Source organism: Triturus cristatus, chromosome 9, assembly GCF_964204655.1.
Source record: "Triturus cristatus chromosome 9, aTriCri1.1, whole genome shotgun sequence".
Classification (NCBI taxonomy): domain Eukaryota; kingdom Metazoa; phylum Chordata; class Amphibia; order Caudata; family Salamandridae; genus Triturus; species Triturus cristatus.
Genome location: NC_140592.1, coordinates 580,550,967 through 580,576,529, shown reverse-complemented (window position 1 = coordinate 580,576,529; position 25,563 = coordinate 580,550,967). Strand labels below are relative to the sequence as shown.

General features: G+C 44.0%; 1 protein-coding gene across 1 annotated transcript in view; it reads left to right on the top strand.

Annotated features, from left to right (window-relative positions):
- Positions 1-22,250, top strand: part of LOC146798344 (WD repeat-containing protein 20-like) — a 116,441-nt gene extending 94,191 nt beyond the window's left edge. The window contains exon 4 of the mRNA XM_085625607.1: positions 21,981-22,250. Coding sequence (XP_085481733.1) covers positions 21,981-22,028 — 48 coding nt within the window. The 3' untranslated portion in view covers positions 22,029-22,250. The remainder of the gene's footprint in view (positions 1-21,980) is intronic.
- The last annotated feature ends 3,313 nt before the right edge of the window (positions 22,251-25,563 follow it).

The following is a 25,563-nucleotide window of genomic DNA, read 5'->3' as shown; positions in this document are numbered from 1 at the left end:
GCCTCCATCCCGGAGTCTTCCCCCCTGGAGGACAGAGTGCTAGATGGCCATGTCCCAGACAGCACGATCTCCCTTATTTACAAAAAGCTGATTAATGACCGCTCGGGCTTGCTAACCGGCCTCCGAGAGGCTTGGGTTGCCGATGGGCTGGAGTTGGACGACGAGGACTGGACCTCCGCGGTGGCCTCTCCGAAGGAGGTGGCCATACCGGCTCGCCTTCGCTTCGTCCAGCTGAAGATACTCCACCGGGTCTACATGACGGGGCCAAGGCTTCTGCGTATGGGCTATGCTGAGGATGGGCTGTGTAAGCGTGGGTGTGGTGCTTTGGCGACCTTTCTGCATATTTTGTGGGAATGTCCGAAGGTGGAGCGATTTTGGCGTGGTGTGCACGAGGTCCTGCGAGTGGTTACGCGTGTCGCGCTGCTGCCTGAAGCGAGGAGGTGCCTGTTGAATGTGTGGGAACCGACTGACTACTCGGCTCCGCAGATGTGGTGGGTGACTCTGGGATATATGGTAGCTAAGCATGATATTGCTCAACTGTGGGGATCCCAGAAGCCCCCGGCGGTGTCGGCCTGGAAAGAACACATGGACTGGTGCATGTTTCGAGAGAAGGTGGTGTATGTGGCGAGGGGTAAGCCTGGGACATGGGTGAAAGTATGGGGCCCCTGGAACGCCTATCGTGGGGGTATCTGCGCGCCACCACTGCTGCCTGCTGCCTCACCAGCCCCGTCCCCTTAGCTGACTCCTTCCCCCAGCCCCGGGCACAGGGTTCCCCCAGTCCTTGCTCTGTTCCCCTTCCCCTCTTTAGACTCCTGTGGCTACTTGGGGTCCCCCATTCGGGGAGCACGTGCTGCTACTGTCGATTGCGGGTTGCCTTGTGGGTGTGGTTTTTTCTTGTTGTTTATATAAAATGAAACCGTATTGTGGGGTCTGACTGATATGGCTTACGGCATTGATACCTCCTGATTATGCTCCTCTGCAACACCAAGTGTTTTCTGAACGTATGTCATATGCTCCTGTCATCCTAGCGGCCGGCCGGAAGGTTGTAGGCCCATACCTGTATATTCTTGAGATTTGTAATAAACGGTTTCAAAAAAAAAAAAAAAAACAAGTTCAACAAGGCACACATTTTGCAAAATACCCTCTGAATCACATGATAGTATGGGTAACTCTAAATACAGGTGTACGACAAACCACTATTCCTTACTTAAGTATCTTGTGCACCTTAAATACATAACTTTCCTTCGTACCCATATTTCATTCACTAGATTTTAATTGCTGCATGGCAAATCATTATAAGCTGCAGCTCAGTTGTTGGCTCTGCTTTTCACTTGTTGTTGGTCATCCAGCAAACACTGTATATCCTTGCAACCAGCGTCGTCTGAAGGACATAATAATATATTACTTTTGTAGTTTGGCCTTCACTTTCAGGGCAAAGGATATAGATTAAATTATTTTCTCCACGGTTTACTTGTGTTATTGTAATAATTAGTTTATTTGGGAAAACCATAAGCAATCTACACAAATTGCCCCTTACTAAATTCAGAATTTGCTCTCTTTTAAAGAAATATGTAGGATTTTAGGTTCACCCTTGGGTTTCACATCTGTTTCCAATACAACCTGCAAATGAGTATAAACTGCAAAAAAAAATAGGAAAATGGACTACTACTTTGAGAAATGTAAAAACTATGGTACAACATTGTTTTTCTTTTACAACACTGCTAGCTCCTGAAAGCTGGGGAAATTGTGATGTTAGCAGAGCAAACCTTGTGTTTATGCAATTTTTACAAAAATTAGACATACTTTCTCGCAGAATACTTTCCCCCATTTCTTAAACAAAAATTGCTTTATTTTGTCTATTTTCTATTTTACGTCCAGGAGAAACACAAATCCTGGATAATACTGGAATCCCCAAAATGTGTGTGTGTGGGGGAGAGGTTGGGAAGAAATATCACAAAGTTTTAGTTGATACCTTTTGTGGGAAAAGGTTATGAAGGCTTAAACACAAAGGGGTCCGCCACCGTAACGGTAAACGGGACCGACCGCCAGAGGTGCGGCAGTCCTGCTGTGCCCATTAGGATGCGACCGACACCCTGGCGGTCGCTTCCCGTATATTTAACATTGTGGCGGGCGGTGCCTGCCACCTTGTGCATGACAAAGTTGGACGGGTACCATAGGTACCCCCCAAGTGCAGCCACTCACCCCCCCAACCCCCTGGGGGCCCGCAACAGGCCCCCAAAGTTTTCCCCGCATGCCTTTCAATGGCAGAGTCTCCGCCATGGAAAGGCATCCAACCGCAAGCATACTAATATGGATGGCGGTGCCTGCAAGGCACCGCCACCATATTGTGTCCCTTTTCCGCCCGGCTGGTAATCAGACCGGCGTATAAGCGGCAGACGGTCTTTCCGTCCGCTGCGGTGCCCCGCGCCATAATAATATGGCGGGGGTGAACCAGGGACATTTGGCGGGGGGATCGGCGGTGGCGATCTGCCCGATATCATAATGAGCCCCCAGCAAAATTAGGCAGTTAAGGAAAACACCAGCTGCACCACCCTCCTATACACACAAAATGTGAAAAAGATTTCTAGATTCAGTTTGCCCTCCTCTCTGGTCCACTGCCTTAAGACCATATAACTCTAGCACATATAGATAACACATAGAGAGGCAAAACTCCAAAATACAAAAACTGTACAATAGACATTTGAGTCCAAATTGTTCATTAATACAAAATGTTTTCTTTAATGTTGCAAGGTGACCGTGTATAGCAGCAGCAAGACAGCCAACGCGTTACGCCCGACAACGGGCTTCCTCAGGGCAAAATTCGAAACTAGTCCAATCATGTATCAAAAAAGATCCCAGCTTGATTTGCTGAACAATCGTACGAAAATTCTTCTTTAATTTCCAATGTGTACAAGAGAAGGAATTCTTCAACTAATCCAATTTTGAGGTCGATGTACAGCAATTGAGTCCACAATTCGCGTTTGTGTAATTTAAACGTTGTATATGAGTTGTATATCACTCACAAACGTGACTAAGTACAAAGTGTGTGTTTACGCACCTCTTCCATGTATTCAAACCACATAAATAAAAGGCATTGTCATTTACAATGCCAATAGCTCAAACTCTCGTAAAGGCGAGACCTATTGCACTGCAAATGCTTGTTAGAGATTGTTGATCATTTTTAAAATCCTAACTGTAGAAATAAACTTTACTTATTTACATATTTATGCTTCGCATACACCACCAAAATTTATTGCCCATGTAGAGGACACTTCGGGTCCGATTACCATGTAAGGCTTTCGGACTTACATCTTTGGTTTCAATACCGACAGCCTTATTACGATGTAGGCTGTCGGATTTGCAGCCAGACAGTCTGAGGCCGCTCATAATCCCCTATGTGCAGCATTTCTGCCGGGGGTATTGGGATGTCTGTTTCCGACAGGCTTTTTATGCCGGGCTTTTCAGCATTAAAAGCCTGTCGGAAAGCGACTAAGGGGGCCCCTAACAGGGTCCCCTTGCCACAGCGGCCTCCGGTTTGAGGCCTGGGGGGGGGCACCTATGATGCCTCCCTGTTAATCCCTACCACGTGGTGCAGGGATTAACAAAAACATTGGTTTACAGCCGCAGCACAAGCTCCCATAGAGAAATTAGAGTGTGCGACCAATCCATGTGCGGTCGCATCCTAATAATGCGGTCTGGACTGCCGACCAGAGGTCAGTCGGTCCCGATTCCTCAACCCGCCCGACATCGTAATGAGGGCCTTGGTATCCATCGACAGGTTTTTCCAGGCTCCACTAGCAGTGAGAGATTTCTGCATGAGGTCTGTGAAGTCCTTATTATGGGAGCCTGTGTTCTTCCCTGACAAGAAGATTGCACTACTTTGTGGGGATCCGTGTCCTTGGTACAACACTGAACTGGCCCGTTTTATTCAACTTTGGGTGAATCTTCCTAAACGTATAGCAGAATCTGAGCTGAATTCCTACGATTGGTGCCTGAGGCAGTCTATTTTCTGAAACCTTACTCTGATCTGATGGCATTTAGATAGTGCCCCTACCTTAAAAGTGCAAATTTGCCTTAGTAGTCCAAACATGTTTAAGGGGAAAACATGTGACTTTGTGAGAGATTTGGCATCACCGCCTTCCAGTGGTTGCAGAAACACCTTCGAGCTTGAAAGGAAACCCTTGGGCCTACCTAAAAGCCAGGGTTAATTAGCCCGCTGTTTATACTTTTATCCATTCATCTCCAATTCAGAAAGAAGTGCTTGGCATTTGTGGTGGTAATGGGGGCATATTTGCAGCCTAACACCTTAACTTGTCTTGTTATTTGAGATCCACCAAAGGATTTATGTGGTTGAGAATAGTTCCTATTTCTTCTAATCAGTTAATCATTTTAGTGGGGTTTTCTTTTCTTGCACTCAAGTACAGTGCCTTGCATGCTTTTTGTGAACGTTACTCCCAAAACCAGTTTCAAGGATCTGCTTTAAAATCTAGTCCTTTGGTAATTTATTTTCTTCTTTTTTTTCCCCTTTAATACTTGTTTTTTTAATCATCACCTGTTGGCATTAATTCTCTTTATTATGATGTGTTGTACAACATTATCAGAAAGTGGGAAGTTCCGTCAACAAGCACTCCACACAAGAATTAAGTTGTTCTTTCAAGTGAAAGCCTCTAGCTTGACAGTTAATACAGTACTTCAAATAATAAACCCATCAGTATGAGACCGTCTTCGTGCCAACTTAGTAGTTGTTTTGGCTGATATTGGGAGGCTGACAGTTCCAACTGGTTTAGGCTTTTTTAGGAAGTGCGCAAGAGTTGGAAACGACAGGATAAAAACAGTTATCTAACTGCACATTTGAATTTCAGGTAAGTGAATGGACTGTGGTGGATAGTTTTAATAGCTGTTAGGTTTGAGATGGAGACAAAGTGAAATCCTCCTTCGGAATGGAACGGAGGTCTGTAATTTTAAGCTCATCATAGGCTCAGGAGGTGGTTTAAACACTTGTTTTTCAGTAGAGTTCTAACTAATAACTAGCTCATGCTATGTCCCAGGGGGTCTAATGGAAAAAGGTACTGACCAAGTCACTGTCTTAGCTTTTCATGGAAATGTTCCCTTATCCGCTGCTGACAATTCAGATTGAAGCAAAATCATTCAGTGCCAGTTCGTCCATTCTGAAACAATTTGACCTGAACTGTTCTCTGTGACAAAGTTTGGGCAACAGGTGAAGCTCCAGTCCAATTCTTAAAACAAGGTGTAGGTCACTTTAAACCTGCCTTCTGTCCCTCTGTAGCTACAGTACAATAACCTCACCAACAGTTAACAGGGTATGGATCTTCCCGTGCTTTATTTGGAGGTTCATACAGCACCTTGAAGGGAGGCTTTTCCCAATTTTAGCAGCATTGTACCCAATTGCCAAGCATACTTTATTGAATGTAATTGAGTTATTGTTAAAACGAAAACCTAGTCATTTATTACATGTTCTAGAATTCCACAATGTAAGAAGAAAAATTATACTTTGAATCTTTCATCATACTTTTAATTTTTCTTATTCAGGGTTAAATGTCGTTATAGCACCAATTCAAGACGTTCTAAAGTGGTACTTGACTTGTATCCATACTGTATGTAATTATTGTTTAGATTTAGGGGTGGCCCACTGGTGGTGAAGCCTTTTCTGTTTCTTTAGCAGTATGTGGAAAACAAAGTCATTTGCGCCTATCACCCCCCAAGAAGGTTGCCACCACATAGAAAACATTGCCCTGTAAACTCCAAATAATCTGCTAAAAGTGATATTGCAGTATCCACAGATTGTGATCAGTGCAGTCATTCTGCAGTTCACTATTTGTGTCATTAGTTGACCAAGAGGACTCTTCAGATTTATCAGTTACAAAAGTGTGACAAATTCTCTTTGTATTGCTGCACGTCAGTGTTCAGACTCTATTGCTAACTGTGCCTTGGTTCTGCTCAAAATAGAGCAGGACCAATTCTGATGTCCACATGGTTGGTCTAAATATTTAGTGGCACAATAACCAAAAAGACTGGCATACGGCCCAGCTAATGTTAATTCAAACATTGAACCTATAACACAATTCTTGTGCTTAGTTGGCCTTAGCTCAGTATGCTTTATAATGACAATTATACTGGCATGTGGGAACTTTTTCAGAAGTACCTGGATAATTTCCAGTGACTGACATTAATTCAAGCATTCATCCTATCACATTTCTGTTTTGCATAGTGGGCCTGAACCAGTGCTACATCAGTTGTGTTCCCAAACTAATTTGGCCCCCATTTTAATCCTCAACCCCCTAGGTTTCGGGGTGCTATTTATTTGGCAAAAACAGTAGAGTGGGCAGAGCATCAAGTTTTGGGTATCTGGTTAACAGTGTCCTACAAAGTCTGAAAAGAAAACTGGGCAAAGTTTTCGGTAGACAACTCAATATCCCAAGGAACTTAAGTCGGGGACCTCAGTCAGAAGCATTTACAGCTGGTGTAATCTTTCTTTATTCTGTATCGATTAGAAACCATAAAAGTGCATTAATAGTAAAACAAATAATTACAAAGTGTGATATCACTTAAAACAATAAAACCACATGAAATGCAATAAACACACATCATACATCCTGATACATAAAAACAATTCAATTCATCACAGTGCCCATAAAATATTCGACTTATCAAGAGGTAAAGCAGCAAACAATGAATAAATACCCTACAATTATACCACTCTAATACAAAAATATAGATGCTTCTCAATACTAAAAGGCATGCGACCTGTTCCATTGTCAGTGTGATTCTATAAAGTGCAAATGCTTAGTAATGCTCTTATTTATCTATAAATGCCTTCTTATGTAATCTGATATTATACGCAGGGGAACAATCATGTTACAAAATGACCATCTGGATGCCAGCTTATGTCCCTGATGTAGGTGGATTGTTTTTACGTCTCACCCGCCAGGCATACAAGTATCTTGACACAGCGAACACTAACTAAGACGTGGTATTGCTCTTAAGAATTCTGACAACCTCCGTTACGTGCCTTGGGGATAGAGTACGACTGATTGGGTACAACCAAACTCTTCTGGTAGCTGTGTATTTATGACAAAAAAAAATCAGGAAATTGTCCAGAGATTCAGACTTAGCAGGGCAGAAGAGACAGTTTGGCGAGCTAGTTCTTCCCATCCATCTGCTCCGAATCACATTCAATGGAAAACTTCCCTATCTGAATTTTAAGTACAAGGATCTTTCCTCTAGTGGTTTGATTCAATTAAGAAAAGCCTCACAGATCATTCTGTTTTTAAAGTCCAGAAATCTGCTTGTTAGCTCTCCAACATGGGAGCGGCCTAACCACTGGTTGTTAATATGGTCCCGACATTGCTGCAGAGTTAGTCCAGAACTCAGACATCCCCAGACTATTTAACCATTTCTTGACATGCTTAAACCAGGGTATTGTCCTTTTTGTATCTGAAGCAAGAATCTTCACAACTGGTTCTCGTAGGGAGAGAGGAGAGTCATTTGTCCAGAGTCTAACCCTAAAAGCCAAAGGCCTAAATGCAGCCAATTGAGATACATTTTTCAAACCAAGGTCTAAGTGAATTGGAGTTTGTGGCCATAGCGAGGAAGAGCAAGAACAGTTCATATGAAATTGTTCTCAATTATGGTACTGTCTTTAGCCCTATTAATGTCAATAAACGGTAGTATGGGTCTAAAGTTTGAATTCTCTAGCTTTTTGGAAATGGAGTACCACACATGTTGTAGTGTTGTCTGGCTCCTAGATATTTGTGGGGACCAAGCTAACGTATTGATAAACCTGACCCCTAAATAATCAAATCGTTTCACCTGTTCCAGATATGTATCACCCAGCCTAATCTTCCCTTTAAAAGACCTATGTGGGTTGAATGTCATGAATTTAGTTTTGGCTACATTTGTTTCTAACCCAAAATACCTTCAGAAAAGCGAAAATCGATTCAGTAGGTTCTGCAGCCCCATAGAGGATTAGAAACTAAAAGGGTATAGTTAGCAAATAATAGTGACAATATCCTCTGGCCAGCAATCGTAGGGAGATCCCCAGTACAATTAACCAATGACTCTATCAACCCATTAATGTATAAGGTGAACAGGGTAGGTGCCAATACACAACCTTGTTGGACTCACCTGTCCACCCTAATAAGTTTGGTCAGTTCATCTTTCTGACCCCTATCTTGTCTGGGCATAATTATTGGTGTGGAGTCTTATTATGACATGCAGGGACACCCCCATATGTTTTAGGGCAGGGATAAGGTCAAACGCTGCACGTAAACCAACAAATACTACATGTATATGTTCTTTATTGATGGTCCCATATTTCCAAAGAATTAGAGGAAGTTTAAAAATGTGGTCCATAGTACTTGTTTGCTCTAAACCCTGCTAGCAATTCTGGGATATATCAAAAAGGCATATTGGCCTGTAATTTGAAAGCGCTTGTCTCCATTTAGGTTGAGCATTCAAGACCTCTTGTATATACTTTAGTATATACTTATATGTCTATGTACTTTGTGGGCTCTGGAGATCAGCCCTAGGACTTGTCTGCTTCCGCTTTGGGACTTTGTTCCTATTCAACTGCCTCTAACTTTCTTGATAGAAAACGATCAGTAGAGGTCAGTAAAAAACCAGAATTGATTTGTGCTGAGGGACTTTCTTTTTTTATTTTGCTGGCAACTGCCACTATGTAACTTTGTAGTTATTAAGTCCAGCAGGCAAGATGTAGTTTCAGTAGATTTATTAAGTTCAGTTACAGGTTGTTGAGTTATTGTGAAGCAGCCCCGCCAGGAGCAGCCTGCCTGCTGCTCAGCCCATGCTCCGACTGTTACACTTTACCTCACAGGCACCCAAACATTCCATTCAACATCATCACTCCAACATTCCACAGAGCACACGGCACATTCACACTGAGCTAAGCAGGTAGAGAGATAACAGGATATTAACATTAACAAGATACTACAAACTTTCTTGATAGAAAACGACCAGCAGAGGTCAGTAAAATACCAGCATCACTTTAGGTTCTCTAGATTCCAATCCATAGAAATAGTCTTCCACGAGCACCCGTAGACAATAAGATTTTTTTTTAAATATTGTATTTTCAGTGATATGACCACCGAAGGCCCTGATTTAATATTAAAAACAGAGCTTTGGACTATACCAGTTCCCACTGAAAGGCAATATTTCTCTCCATATGTTTCCATACCTGGCATGTCACGCAGTTTGGTGCTTACTTTACCTCCATGTTAAAGAACAGTAGATGTAGCCGCACCCAGGCTAATGTGCTGCATAGCTAAATACTTATTGTAAGAGAGTAGGGTCTGCTTTCTATGTTCACCCCCACTTTTTGCTTTTGCTTCACTGGTTTTCGACTTAGATGTGGCTGTGGGCCTGCTAATCAGACCCACAGCCCAGCTGTTCTCTCTAAACTGATACTATGTACTTTAGGTGCATAACCCAATTGGATAGGATCACCTTATTGGCCCCTGTACAGTGTACCTTAGGTACCCAGTACATAGGTGTACCCTAGGCCTACCAGGGGCGGCAGCATGTATTATGCCACCCCTTGCCTTCCATTATGACACAACTGGCTGATCACTCAGCTGGGGCAAGGTCGTGTAATCACCCCTTGCTTAGGTGTAGTATTCCTATACCTACCTTATATATAGACACATGTGTACCTATCAGCCACTCCTATGGCAGGCCTTAACAATCCTGGAGGCAGAGTGCTTGGTAACATGTGAGATGGTGCTCTAGCATGAGCTGAGCCTGTCTGCAGCTTTTGGAACCATGTCCTTATAGTTGTTCTATGATATAGCCTACCATATACTCTTAAAGTACCTTATAATCTTAAACGGTTATGGTAACTATGGTTTGGCTTTATCGAAACATGTTGTGTAAGGTGTCTAACACTTTGGAATAATACCCTTTTCCATTTCTGGCAATGAGGATATTATTCCTCCCTTCTAGAGGGAGAAGATATGTTGAAACCTACTTCCCCGGTTAAAGTAAACCAGAGCCCCAGCATCACAAAATGGATGCGGCTGCCACAGACACAAGTCTGACCTCCTGCTGCTGGGAGTCCTTCCAGCGAGGGAGGCTTGGACAATAGGTTTCCTGCCTTGGGAGGTGCGACCACCACCCTAGACAGGATTTAGTGTATTGGGGCAGGGAGGGTTGAATGAAACTAGACACTGCCTGGGGCACACAAGGTGTCCCATGCATAGTCCAGTTCAAACCGGTGCTGGGGCACTCCAGCCCCAGCTCTGGCGCGAAACTGGACAAAGGAAAGGGGGTGTAGCCACTCCCCTTCCTGGTCCCACCCATAGGAGGGACCTTGCAGGTAGCCCAGCCCACTAGCCCAGTATATTAGTAGCTAGCTGAGCCCTGCTAAATTAGATTAACCTGAATCTGCAACTTGAACAGAAACTCTGGACCTTCGACATTCGAACTCAGGAAGAAGACTGAAGAAATCTCCCTTGTGGCCAAGGAGTGACCACCCTGGGCAACCAGGCACCATCCAGCGACCGCTGCTTGCTTTGCGACTGAATCCTACGAGGGACGACTGCAGAGACTGACCAGCGCCGAGACTTCCAGACACCTCTGAACCAGATCCACATCTCCAGCGAAGCTGAGACCCGTGGAGGCGACGAGGGACGTGGGACCGGCGACTTGGGAAAAGTGGCTAGTAACTGACTAGCGCGACTTCCGAGGCTCCCTCGAGGCTGTGCTTGGGGAATTGAGAAGCCCCACTCCCGAGGACCATCTGCAAAGAAGACCAGCTCCCCACACTTCACGTGTTCTGCGTGGGGCCCTTCTGAACCTGTGTTGCTCGACGTGTTGTCCGGTTGCTGGCCCGCTGGCTAGTTGCCTCTGCGACGACGAACCTTTACTTTCATCTTGCTGGTCCGGCTCCTCCAGACTGGCACCCGCTCCTCTGTGAAAGAGAAGCACCCCAGACCTTCCTGGTCTGCACCAGAAGCAAGTCCTCCATCCTGCGTGGGTTCCGCTTGCCAAGGCTTGTTGGGTCCTGACTCGACTTCGCCGCCGCCGACAGCAAGAGCCTTCGTAGGACAGCTCACCTCCTGGTCCTAGTCGTCCTCGACGTCTCCTGGTACCCGTGGCTGCTGCGACAAGCTTCACCTCTTCACCTGCATCTTCACGACATCGCCTGGTTCCTTCCTGGTTCCTTCCCGGCTCCTGGCTGGTGACCTAGACTCTGTCCCTTCTGCTTACAGGTTCCTTCCTTCTTGATCTCCACCTTGGGATCCACCGGACACTCTTCACTGACTGCCTGTCAGCAACTTTCCTTCAGGCATCCATAGAAATCCACGACGAAACCCGACGCAAGTTCACACCTATGCACCCGCAGCCCGTGGGCTTGGTAACTTGAGTACTCCGGTGCTCACAAGGGTAGTGACTATCCTAGGGTCTAGTTTCCGAGTCTCGACTTTCTAGCTATGCCAGAAGTGTCCTAAAACTGTTAATTTCTAACTGCTAGTAATTCTATCGACTTTTACGCATTACGCGTGAGTGTTTCCACTCTGCACCTGAATCCCGTGGGCCTCCCACTTCCTAACCTTTGGTAGTATAGTGTAGCCCCAGCGATTCCCTAGGCCTATCCTGTGTTCGTGACAGTGGTCCTTATACCACTTACTTAGTATATGGTTTGCGTGGCCCCTAGGGCCTAACTGTATTACTTACCTGTGTGACTTAATGTATGCTTAAATAAGACTGTGTTGTACTTACCTCGAATCTCAAAGAGTGCTGAGGGTTTGACTAGAATAAATACATTCTATTTTTATATATATCTGTTGTGGTGTCCTTTCATTTGGTATTCAAGGGATTATATATGGTATAACAGCTGGCTTCACATGCCATTCAGAGTTTAGCCTAAGACTGCTCTTGTCCATGCTACCACTAGGATAGCTGGTCTATAAGGTTGACTTTACAACCAATCACCATAAGGGTTGTTTGGACTGATACAAGGTGTACACTAGAATTAGTGACATCATATATCAGGCCAACTTCTCACACTTATAAGGTCCCAAAGGCGAGACCGATTGCATTGCAAATGCTTTTTTTTTTAAACTGGCACCGCATCAGCACCTAACCAGGTAATTTGGCATCACCCCACCCCCCTCCGCCCGCCAATAAAATTGCAATGATACATTGATTAAGGATAAAGCTCCGAATTATTAGTTCAGAGAGTTAAAGGTCACTCTGAATTTTGTCCAGCCTGCAGTCTTATTCTTCTGTAGTGTGGAATGGGACATCCTTGTATCATCTAAACTGAAAATATCTGAGGCAACAAAACACAACACCCCTAGGCAGTCTTTTCCATCGGAGTGTCTCAGATAAGTTTGCGTATAACGCACTAAAATGATGAACTCAGAGATGTGGTTGAATGTGAGATGTTTTATCCATTATGCTATTCCTGGTACCCTCTGCTACCATAAAACTGATTGCCATCTTTTACTGTTGCTGCATAAAGGAGGCCTCGCCACAGGGCTTCCTCCCAGTTTCTTTTGCCCATTTTGTGTGCTGCTTTATATTTTTTTCCTGCATTTTGCTGAAAAGAATCCTATTTTCATTTTTGACAGTGGCCATTAACTCGGCTCTAGAAGCTTTGCAATTCTCATCATACCATTCAGTTTTGTTGCTACTAATGAGCCTACCTTTATTCTCCTTAGAGAAGAACTTTTTAGTTTCCCCACATACGTTATTTAAAGATCTAATTGTATGTTGTGTTACTGCTGGTGTCCAAGAGCTTAATATTACTGTTGCACCCCAAAACCTAGCATCAAGTGCACCCCTTTAGCACATGACCTTTAAGATTCCTAAAGCATGTAGTTAAAGACTTACTATAGGAGGTAGTGTGGAGTTAGAGACTCAGATCTAAACAGAGCATCACCCTAAGTTAACTGAATGTCAAACCAGTCTTAACCTTTTAAAAAGAAACTGTACTTTACTGTAAATCACACACAACACAATACTGTAAATACATCGTTCAGAAGCAAAGGCTAAAATGGGTGTCTATATTACCCATCACCGGGATTAACACTGAAGGCCGCTTAGGCTACTCTTGTGTGACAACCCCCGCAGGGTGCTACCTTTAGCAGTCTCTCGGGATTCCCCTGATAATGAGGTTGTTTCAGGAGGTCAATGGGGCTGTCAGAACTAGAGTCCTCTCCTTTGCCTAAGAGTTGACCCCCCCCTTTCCATGCAGGCTCTTGTATAGCTCTTTAGATGAGTTTTGTCACAGGATGTGCCTGTGTGACTTGGGTCTTTTGTTGATCCTCGCTGCTCGTGGAGTGATTCGCATGGACCTCTATTTTCAGGGAGCAGTGGTCTCATCCCAGCTTAACTGACTGGTGTGCGGCTGGAATCTGTAGCAAGGCAGATAGATCAGGTGAACAGAGGCAGCTGTGAGAAGATTGGGTTGTCACACCTTAATGGATCTTGCGGCTGGGGAACCTTCCTCTTGCCCAGACACAAACCCACCACCCAAACAGGTAGGTGCGCATCCCAAATGAGTACTATGTTTAGAATGCTGTCTTCTTGGACAATGCTCTAAGATTTCTTTTCAGTGTAGAGCACCGACAGCGGGTCTAATTTCTTGAAGCTCCTCAGATGGCTTCTTGTGGTGGTTACCACTTTTAAGGGGTTTCTACAGACTTGGCTTTCCCAGGTAACTCTTCGTCCACATGATATGGATTTAAGTCATGCTCTAGCATCACCTCTGCTGCTCTTGGATTCCAACCTCACTGAGAGGCACATCTCTCCCACTGATATGCACAGGATTTCTTTTGATTATCCTGAATCAGCTCCTCGATGGCCCTACTTCCTCTGAGCAACTTCTGCCTCCAGCAGGGGCTCCTCAGGTCCCTCCTGATAAGTGGGGTCCATTCTCTTTTTCAGGGTACGGTCCAAACAGCAACTTCTGGCTGTCCAACGTGAAGTTTCCCACATTTACTAGACCTGAACCTGGCAATGGGAGATAACCGTGCATAAATCAACCCTGGGGCAAAGGTTTTCTATGCACCACTGGTATGGAGATGTCAATCTAGTTGAGAGTTATTGATGCCTATAAGTTTCTGTCTCTTTGTTTATATCAAAATTGCAAATAGCCATGGTGTTTTTCAGTTGTCAATTTTGAGTCTGGTTCAGGGTGAGAAGCAGTGCTGTATTGTTTATTTCATTCAGACTGGTCTAGGTGAAGTATTTGTCCCGAAGTGCGAGCAGGAGGTGGGGTGGAGCTGGGAGTCTCCTGAGGCAACTCAGAAGTCAAGGGCAATGGAGGCTGTCCCCCTTTACCTGTTAAACTGAGGAGGAAGGACGTAGCCCTTCATGGAACAATGTTCCAGGGAAGGGCAGGGGGAAGCTCTCTATCTTCAAAGGGGCCCACTGTCTCCTCTCCTTAACGATCCAGAGTCTGACCCACAGCAAAGGATCCCTGAAAGGGTCTGTCTCTACCCTCTAGCCCTCCATCTTGGAAATTCGAATAATAGAACTTAGTATGTCCACAGCCAGAAGCGTCACTCATGCTCCTCAATAAGGCTTTACATATCAAAGTAATGTACACACACGAAATCAAGCTCCCATATGAATAGGCAAAGGACCGGGTTATAGAGGACTGAGAAACCCTTTTAGAAATCTGAAAGCACGGGAGAAGCCAGAAAACCACAATCCTTAGCAGGTAGTGGGTCAGAAAGCGACCTCTATGGTGATAGCAAGAGTTGCATGTTGTCGAGAGCCATATGGGGGACATTTTCCTCCATCCCTACATTTCATCATGTTCTCTCAATGGACTGCCCTTAAACATTTATAAAACTTGCTTCCATTAAGCACAAAAAGTCTAGCTGTGCAATCCTAAAGCAAACACTTGAGTAATGCTTTAATTTTACCTGTGCAACATTATGGTCCATATTGATGCGATTGTAGTAAACTATTGCACGGTTAATTGTAAAAAGAGCAGTATCTCGAGATAGGATGGTAGAGGCTAACTTAGGACCTTTTCTTCTTTAGCAATTTTTAGCACAACAGGACTGCCATTAGGTATTTGAATACTTTTCACTAAGACCTCAAATTTCAATAAATGTTTTTTTGCTTTTGTACTCTAGGATCTCGCCTCTTGCTAATTGGGTTTTCAGATAGGCCACATTCTAAATGCGGCATCTCTGTACATTGTTTATTTCCGGTCTACCCATTTCTCGAAGTACAATGTACAGATTTACCATACTTATTAGCTATTTATGTATGTTCAGGGCAATGGAGTGAACTTCTGGAACGGCGTGCGTGGGGAGAGTGTTGCACACTTGGTGTATGGCGTGTAGAGGAACAATGCGTTATTTGTGTTACACAACTTTTTTTTCTCTCAATTGTTTGTTGAGGCATCGGGGGTATCCCGAGCAGTCGTTTGCGGGTCAGTCAAAATAGTCTTCGCGCTGTAGGGCAACACTTTCCACCACAGCCCACACTATAAGGGTTTGCATCCAGGCTTCGAGGTTGAGGGCTCATGCAATTTCCAACGATGGGGAATGAGTTGTTTTTACCTTCAGAAACCCCAGGTCAAGAAAGCGAGACATGACTCTCTGCTTCTTGCGTCTACTGTAAAGGCCAAGGAGACATGTTTCCCATGTATGAAGTGCCGGGCGACCAGTGCAGGTGGCCAGAAGGCGCGTGACACCTCACTAGTATAATTGCAGGGGTGGGCATGCCTACAACATGTGGAGAAAATCAGCATCTATCAAGTGACAAAGGGGGCAGGCAGCATCCGTGCGGTGGAAGTACCGGTTGATCTTGGCAGTGTGTACAATGTAAAACTGAATACGACAGAAACAGGCATTACAGGGAACATGAACCATGCTTTCCAGCAAGGCTGCCCATTCTTTGTCTGTGCAGGACGAGCCAGAACATCCTACCTCCTGCAGCGTCCGAGACGTTTAAGTGGTTGTGCTGCGTGGATGCAGAGTGACTCTGCAAACCAATGGCTTAAGTGCCTGCCCAACCCCATCACATGTAGATATTGTAATGTGAGGTGTACCGGACTTTCTTGTATCATGTTGCCCCATTTGTTCCCTAATGCAGTAACCAAGGAGTTGTATAAAAGGAATTGCCCTGAGGGCAGACCTGTATCTTCTGTCAGGGATTCGTATAGGAGAAGGCCTCCATCAAGGTTGTGATCACCAAGGGTATGGATGCATACTGCATTCCAGAGATTTAGTTCTGCCAACGAGATGGAAATCCGACCTCTAAGAGTGCCAAGCAGAGCCAATGCTAGAGCGTAGTGGGTCATTGTTTGAGTCAGAGGCTCCGGCGAAGATAGTGGCACACCACTGCCAACAGTAAGGGGTCAGGTAGTGGCACTTGCGTCCAAGTGTGGAACAGATGATAGGCATCCGGCAGACACTAAGCAGTTCGTTTTGTTGCAGTGTCTGGACGTTGCAGGCCTGCCAATCATTTACCTATCCATTGGAGTTGGGAAGCTAGGTAATAATGTTCGAAGTTAGCCACAGCAAGCCCACCCTGGTCCGTGGGGAGATATAACTTCGACAGGGCAACACTACAGCTCAAGTTGTTTCATATAAACTCCCTTGTCAGCTGTTCAAGGTGGTAAAAAAAGGAAGTCTGGCTGTAGGAAGAGGGGTAGTCTGGCAAAATATTAGCTAAGACTGGGAAGGATGACCATTTTCTGAAGAAAAATACCCTACTTCCGATCATGGCAGCGTACGCTAAACTTTCATCTGTGCCTGCAAAGACGTTATGGCCCGAGTCAGGTTTCCATGGAATAAATCTGTAGGGGAGTGATACACTTGGATGCCCAAATACAGAAACATGATGGGTTGCCAGATCACGCAGATCCCATTAATTGTGAGATGTGGGTTCCAGCAGTTCAGGATCAAAGAGAAAAGAGCAGGACTTAGCTCAGTTGACTCGTAGGCTGGGGAGGTCAGCAAAACGGTCAAGCGTCAGGGCAGTCACGCCAGTATGTGAATGCACATCTGAGGTAAATAAGCAGAATGTCTGCATAAAGTGAGATGGAGTGAAGCCTGTTGCCCAGAGGTATACCCCAGTTTCCGCTGCTCTCACGAAGCGCAAGGGCCTGTGGTTCTATTACTAGGGAGAAGAGCTAGGGGTAGAGCAGGCGGCCATGACGGGTGCCCCCTTGTATTTGTATTGAATCCGTAATCAAAAGACGTCTCTTGACTCTAGCCACTGGACAAGTGTATTGGAGCTTGATGAGCCTTAGAAAGAGATTTCCAATGCCGTCGAGTGTTCAAACATGAAAGTCCATTCCAGTGAGTCAAAGGCCTTGGCCAAATCCAGCAACAGACATCTCACCCGGGGCTATTGGCTTGCAGCATACCATGGGAACACAAAAGAAGCATCATAAGTTCAGAGATGTCTTGTGGGCTGGCACAAACCTGTTCTGGTCCGGGTGAGCCAGAGTCTGCACCAGAGGTGCTAGCCAGTCCGCCAGTATTTTGTAGTTATGTTGAGCAGTGCCAAAGGCCTGTAAGAATTCAGATCATTGTTATCTTCGTCTGGCTTAGGAAGAGATACAAGTGGCGCTTCACGTAGGTGAGCGGGAAGACAAGAGGACGATAAGGCCTCCTCGTAAACTGTCAGCAGCTGGGGAGCCAGAAGCGGACATAGGTCTTGTAAAACTCGGTGGGTTGGCCATCCGAGCCACTACCAGTAGCAAGAGATCCAATGGCCTCCTGTATTTCGAAGTGTGTCATAGGGTCATCTAGTTCCTCCCGCTGGTCTGGTGTGCTATAGGGAAGTGGTACGGTGAAGAGGAAGGAGGCAATATCTTGTGATGTATCGGTAGTGTGCGATCCTTAGAAAAAGACATAGTGGCTAGTCAGCTCACGGTGTATGTCACATTGGGTATAAAGCAAGTGGCCAGCAGTGGAGCGTAGTGCCACGATGGGGTGTCTTAGTTGTTCAGAGCGTGTCAGACACGCCAGTAGTGACCCAGACTTGTTGGCAGTGGCATGAGTTTTGGTGGAGTGTGCCACCTAGTTCAAGCAGTGTAGAAGTTCCAGCAGCGAGACGTGTTCCTGTTGTCCCGCGAACAAGCAAGAGGAGGTTGTTGAGTTTTGCACTACCTTAGTCTTGAGACGTAAAATCTTACATTCAAGTTGGGATAACGTTCCTGTCAAGTTGATTGCGGACTTCCCAGGTCAGCTCTAAACAGTGTCCTCTAAGAGTCATTCGGAATAAAAATTTAAGCTTGAGTATTGATGATTGAAGCAATGGGAATTTAATAACATTATGGTGCGCCTTTAATAAAAATTTACTTTTCAGAACAAATTGCACTGATCTACATGATTTAATTTAGCAGCGTCCACCCACTATTTCATTTGAAGATAGCCCTCATTATTTTCAACAATTCTAGAGTAAAAACCATTACAAAATAATGTCCCATGTGCACCTTTACAGAAAACGAATTGTGCAGGGCTCGTGTTTCCGTAAGCCTACCCTATCCTCCAGTTGTGGAGCTCTGGTGAATAATTCACAAAACAAAGATTAGTAAAGGCTGTATGATCCCAGTCTTCTGGCATCCTTAGCTCTCTCCCAGCCTAAAAAAAAGCAAAATATTATGCTATCCCGTAGTGACAAATCTGGTTCCTTTGCTCGGAGTCAAGGTAATTCTTTGCTCTTACAGGATTCGGAATCGTTCGTTCAATGTTATTTCAGTCTGTATACCTACGCTGTTTATGTCAAACTGTAATGCTACTCCTTTGAAAGCTTTCTGTTGCGATGGGTTCTTCATTAAAAATGGACCCAGAATAGGACGGGATAATCACGCATCTGGCTGGGTTAATTGTTAGTTCAGTGTTTTAAGTGTAGTGGAAAGAAGGGAGGGAGGGGTTTCCTCAATAGGCATGCTTTTTTAACTACACTGGGATAATAAAAAAAAAAAGTTCCCAGGATTATTTGTTCGTAGATTAGTTTACAATGGTTAACCACACCCCAATATAAGTAAGGCCACTTCTGCTCAGGCCCCTTGCCCCTGCTCAGTCTGCATACGTTAATGGGCTGGCCCAGCAAGCGCCTGGGAATGACACCTCTAAAAGGGTGGCAGTAGAGGCCCATCTTCTTCCGGAAAGGCCTCGCAGGCCTCCAGCAGCCTCTGAACAGAGACAGCCCAAATCGGCCACCATGCTGGCCAAATAGGCAACCCACAGCTTCAACTCAGATACTGGCCCATTGCCCAAGTGCCCGCCTTACCAATCCAACCCTCACTGTAGACCTGGCATGGGTTTCCATCACTCTGTTGAACTCGGTGGGGTAATTCTCATTTTATACATCGGACGCTGTATACTTCTCTTGCTGAGAGGCAGGCGGTTGAGAGAACTGACTTCTTGCCAAAGGTTTTATGACTTCCAAGCTGCCAGGCCAGTCTTTATAAGGGTTCCTCCTTCCAACCATTATACGCAATCTGTAACCATAGTGACCCCGGCCAAAACCTTTCTGTTGTTGGAATCCCTACTTGCTCCGTCTTGGTCTGAAATAGCCATTTGCATATGGATAGAATCTGCTATTCAGCTAGTGTTGCTGTGCCCTGTTCATTCTAATGATATAATCTAGAGACATTTCTATCTTCTCCAGCACCTCTCCGCCTTTGGTGACGTTTAGCACAGCGCCCTGAAGCCCAGGCTGCTCACGGCTGCTTGGCCGAAAGTCCCTGCCTTGACCTCCCCCGATATCCAAAGCTGCTTTTTCACAGAACATCGGACCAGCCTCCCTCTGTTACGCATTGAATGAGAATGAGTGGTTGCAGACTGGACTTGGGGAAATGCTTGGCGAGATAGTGAGGGAACGCGTCGCTCAGTCACTTAAGGCAATTTCTTGCAGCGACAGTGAGCCACGTCTGGAAGAATCAACCCGCTATTCACAGACACAGCCCAGCAGAGCTGACCATGTGCTTGCCTATTTTGTTTTCTTTAGGTTACTGTTATCTTGCACTTTTCAAAGGAAATCTTCACCTGTGCATATAACTGGAAAATGTATTTAAACAGTACTACAAATGTGCCAGACAATTGAAAACTAATTGAGTGGATGCTTGAATGTAAGGATATGCATTAATAATCCATCAATTTTTTCTTTCTTTATTCCCGCATGCCCCTGGAACTGCCCACCTAGAAGCTAAACTGTAAACAAGTGCGGGAGACTGTGCTTGTTAGTTTAAAACAAAAATTTAAAAAGTTGCGGGAGTCTCAAATTGCCTACGATTTTTGGTGAAAATGCTCATCCCCAAAATGCTTTTGTTTTTGTCCTTCCAAGGTTCCTCTGGGACCCCAGTACTAGAGCTAGGGGCCAGGGTATTCCTACTGTGCCCCATTTTCCTTTTTTTCCTTAACCTTATTTGAGGGACTTGGCTGAAGCAGAGTCACAAAAGTTGGCAACCAATCAGATCTCAGCACGAGATCTGGAGGGTTAAATAACTCAAAAACTACTGAACGGATTTACCCCAAATAAGAAAAAGCACTCTTTGTGGACCAAGAGCTAGCGTTTTGCCAAATGTGGTGTAAGTCCGACCAGTGGATCGGGCTGTAGGCATGTTCAAAATCCCTATGGGAATTAACATGTCAAATGCACTTTTTTTTTGGACCCCCCCTCAGCCCCACTTGACAGATCGCCAATAAACATTTCATACACAACTAGAATCACTGTAGGTATTCAAAAAATCCTCTGCCTATGGAAACATGGTCTGAACTATAACTACGTAGTGGCAACCGCCAGGCGAGGAGGGTGTGGGGGAGGGGGGGATTAATACCTTAGTAATTAATGGATCCAAAATAATAACCTAGAACTGTCTGAAGTACTGCAGCCTTATGTCTCTGATACACATTGATGGGTACTTTGCCTGAGCTGTGTTGCATGCCTTTATTGGCTTACTGGCACTACTCCGATCCCACTGCCAGGGACTCCTTCATAAGATGAAGAATATAGGGGATGAGTCTGCCCACCGAAATGTTGTTACGATGGTATCTAGTCTTTCATTCTAATAATAGACTTGAGCCCAGAAAAAGGGATACATGGCATCCAGGAGCAGGATGCTTCACTGGGAAGAGCCTGTGATGCAGCAACGCTGCAAACTCTTAGTGACTTGTTTGATGCCTCAACGGATGACTGTAGGCCTAAAAATACTGAAGTAATTATGGTGAAAATCTTTCACTTTTCTTTTTAGGGCTGTCCAAAAGGAGAGACTAGTTGGAGAAGCTGAGATCAAGTGGGCTGCACATTCTTGTGCCAGACCAGAATCTGTGTTTGTCACTACAAACAATAGTGCTACACTAGAGAGAATAATCAAAAACAATGTGCTTTGGCAGCATATGTATAGACCTATGCCCGAAGCTTACGTAGAACTGCTTACTCTCAGAGCTGTCTGTAACAGCTGTTGAATTTGTGCAATTAATGATCATTGCATATGGGACCCATGTGATTACATTTTTGCCAATTCTCATTTTTAGACAGATTCTAAATTTCCAGCGTTTCCATACGATTAGTGATGCTGACTTGTGCAGCATACGACTTACCAAGTATGCATTGAGTCTGGAAAAATGGGATAGGTCGATCCACCCAATGCATGTTGGCTTCTTGCAGTGGTTAATAGTAATGCGTGCTTAATAATAAGGAAATTTCCACCTCTATGTATTTCATAGTTCAGACACTTATTAGGAAGTTAAAAAAGGGTCTCAAATTTGTATTTGCTTTCCTAACTGGATATCTGTGCAAAAAAAGCTATCCTTTGGGCTGTACATAAGTTAGGGGAACCATCTGTACAATGTAACTGCAACGTTATTTACCAAAAGATAATGTAAATCGCATAATCATGTTGGAAAATAGCTCTGCATGGCGATACTGAATGTATGTTGATAAAAAGGTTATTTTCAGGAGAATAACTTAATGGGTGGGTCTGTGACTAAAGCCTTTTGTTGTGTTTTTTCTTACAGACATTGACGGCACAGAACGGTAACTCACCAAGTGGGACAGTGGTATGAGCCAAATGCTGTGATCTTACCGACTCCCTTATCTGGTCCCTTCAAAACCGTGCTTCTGGCGCCCTAATGCCACCCACTTTCATGTAGCACACCATGGAACCTCACCAGAAGCTCCTTCGCTTCGGTGCCAAGCTGCAACAGTCACCTAACTTAATATTTAAATGTTTAATTTAAGATGTATATACAGAGCTATTAATTGTATTAAAATATTAATGAAGGAGATAATATATATATATATATATATATATATATACATACACACGCACACACAGTCATCCCTGTAAATAGTATCAGTTTTTACAAAAAAGAGATCTATCAGTCATTATAGAGAACAAATAACGTATTGGCAGATTGAACTTGTTTGAACAAACTAATGGGGAAATGCTATCCCAACAATGCCTCGATCTGAGCATTTCATCTTGCCCGTTTTGGCTTACCCCATCTTGATTGCATTGTGTTTTTGTATGGCAGCAATTCTTTCGCATTTCCCTCATGTTTACTTGACTCCTGCTCTCCTAAAGTGAATATTTGTCATACTGTTAAAAGATACCTGCACCCACTCACCAACCTCTCTTCCCATCTGACTTAAGAATGTGTGCTCTTTTTCTTGTATGTCGAACCATTGCTTAGTGATACTAAAAGCCTCTGTTATAGCTTATTGGCTTCCCCTCCGAAGTACTCAGCACCCTGTACTGAGAACAGCACAGGACCATGTTTGTTCCAGTAATGGAGTTCCCATTCGTTCATTTGGAAATCTGTCTTTAAAGTAGCTAGTCTCCTGCTGCATACTGGGTGATATCCCTTCACCTTATCTCCATGGGTATATGTTGCTGATTGTTCATAGTTTGTGTTTTTTTCTGTGTTCCATCCTATCATTTCTGATCTCTTTCCTCTATGTATAATCCAACTCCATCACGGTGTCTCATCTTTAATTATGTCCATACCTTCCGTTTCAAAGATGTTATACTCCTGAAAATGTGAATGTCCTTGTGCTCAGAGCTCTGTCTCACTCCAGTTTCACATAGCCATGCTGTAATGTTCTTCCTGTAGACAAGCTTGGGCCCATATACTCCTCATTAATGTCCACCTGCCTCCAGATTTTTTACTTGTCACTCCTTCCTCTGTGTTCCTTAAATATATCGTAGAACTCTCCTTGCGTTGAACCTGACAACCAAGTTTCAATTCCTTGACCTGTTGAAATCTTAGCTTGTGAACATGAAAAAAGACACACACTTGCATGCTCACACACTCACGGATACACCCCTATGCCTCCCTACAAACACCTGTATGTGTGTATACATATGCCCACACACAAAAAACCCCGCACGGCTCTGTTCCAGGCTTCTTAATTAAGCACAAAACTTTCGTTTTTGTAAATCTATTTGTACTTCCTTGTTCATGGAAACTTCCATCTACGATTCCTAATTCTTCCTTTACTAATGTGTAAAGAACAGAGTATGATCTTTTGTTTGTCTTTACTGCCTTTAAATTACTCTTATCATTAACTAAAACTCCAGGATATTGTCCAACAAATATGCTCTCTGTTGCAGCAATACCTTCCGCGCCTCCATTGCACTTTTTTGGGCAGCTACGAACTAAAACAATAAATGTTAGTCTCTTTTTGCCCTGCACTCTATTCTCCTTCCTCCTCTAAATCACTGTCTTTGAACATGGCATATTTTTTTGCTTTTTCAGTGTTTGGAAAAAAACATTCTGGTTATTTGACTTCTTTAGGGCTCCTCACCAGACGTATCTTTGTTTTTCTAAAGTCCCTGGCACTTCGCAATTAGTTTAGATTTTCCATGACCGTGTTTCTCCCCAAACCAAGGGTTCCAGTGTCCAAAGAATATTCCTTTTTAATGCTTACCAGAATAAAGTTGTTGCCTTATAGCAGAAAAATTTGCTGCCACTGCCTGGGGCACATCAAAATGCTAACAAATATTTTCCGATCTAGTTGTTGTCTTGCAAGTTTACGGTTGCCTGTTTCAGAGCGGTCCTTCAAAGCTACTGTTAGTGATGCGAATGCATACCTTTGATGTGCACACATGATTTTGCCTGAGCCTGCACCATCTCTTCCATAGAATAGTTAGTCAAATATGTATATGAATAGTTATTTGGATACAGTGAATTAAATTATGATAGATGTAGGTTTTTACATAAAGATGCAGCCAAGTCTGAACTTGAAGCATTTCCCCACACTTCCAGCTATAAAGTCTCAAACGACCTAGCGTAAATTATGGTGAATAGGACCATGTTTTTTTTTTTTTATCTGTGTTCGTTCTGATAGTGGTAGTAAATTCTTTAGGCTGAGACAGGAGTTTTCTAAACTTAAATTGGCTAATTGTATTGGTCGCTTAAGTTTATAACCATTCTTACTTTTGCCTATGTAATTAGCTATCATGGTCCAAATTAAATGCCTAGTGAAATGATTCTAAATATTTGTCAGTCATTAGACGAACTATTTTTGCTCCTGCAGTACATGTTTTTATGGTATGTTAGGATCTAGAAGTCCAAGGAAGCTCAGAGATTGACAGATGTACCATGAGGTGCAGAAGAAGAAGCCTTTAATAGCTTTAAAACCAGATTTGCACTAATGATGACAAATGTTACAATAATATTTAGTACTGAAAAAACAGCTCAAAGTTACATTTCCACTGGTTGATTTGTGCAGAAATGGCATTTCAGCTAAGGAATGTGATAGATAAGTGCAAAAATTATCTTCATACACTGCTTGGTAAGTCTTCAGTTAATTTTCCTCTGACCGGAGCGCCTAAAACTGGAAAAGTGATCTTTATCTATGCCAATTTATGTTACCCAGCCGCAGGACTTTGTTTTGGACTCACTCCCCACCCTTTCACAAACTATTGTGTGTGTGAAGATGATCATATTTACAAATAATTATTCATTGTGTGTGCGCGTCATTAATCTCCTTTGCACCCGTGGACTAGTACTGCCGGTAAACACTGCATCTTCTCTTAACACAGAAATTAGCAGAACTACTGTTCAGCTTTGCACTCCAGTCAAGGAGCATAGACCATGTGGTTTCCAGCCCACAAATCAAATTTGGTACCTGTCCAAAGCGTGCACATATGTAGTGTTGAGGTTCCCATCCTTCAACCATTTATCACAAAAGTACACTTGCCAAATTTGTGTTATTTAATAGAAGGGCATAGCTCAAAATTATTTCCAAACATATCAGGATATTGCATGTTACAAGGGGTGCCGATTATATGCAGGCACAATGAATAACATACCTAGACAGCGTGCACAATGTTGGCATAACACTTCACACGTTCAATATTTACATTCCTCTTAAGGCTAGGCGGCATGGCCGAGACATCGAAATAGGTGATATACAGACAAGACAAGCACATGACCTGCAGCGCAGCAGCATGTTTACAGAACCAGTAATCCAGAAGCCTCTTCCCACACGGTCTCTGATCAGCTCTTCACATAACTGCCATCAATCACACCATAAAAGATCATACCGTGTTGAACCCTGAAATTCACCAGCAGGTCAGCCCCCCTCCAGCCA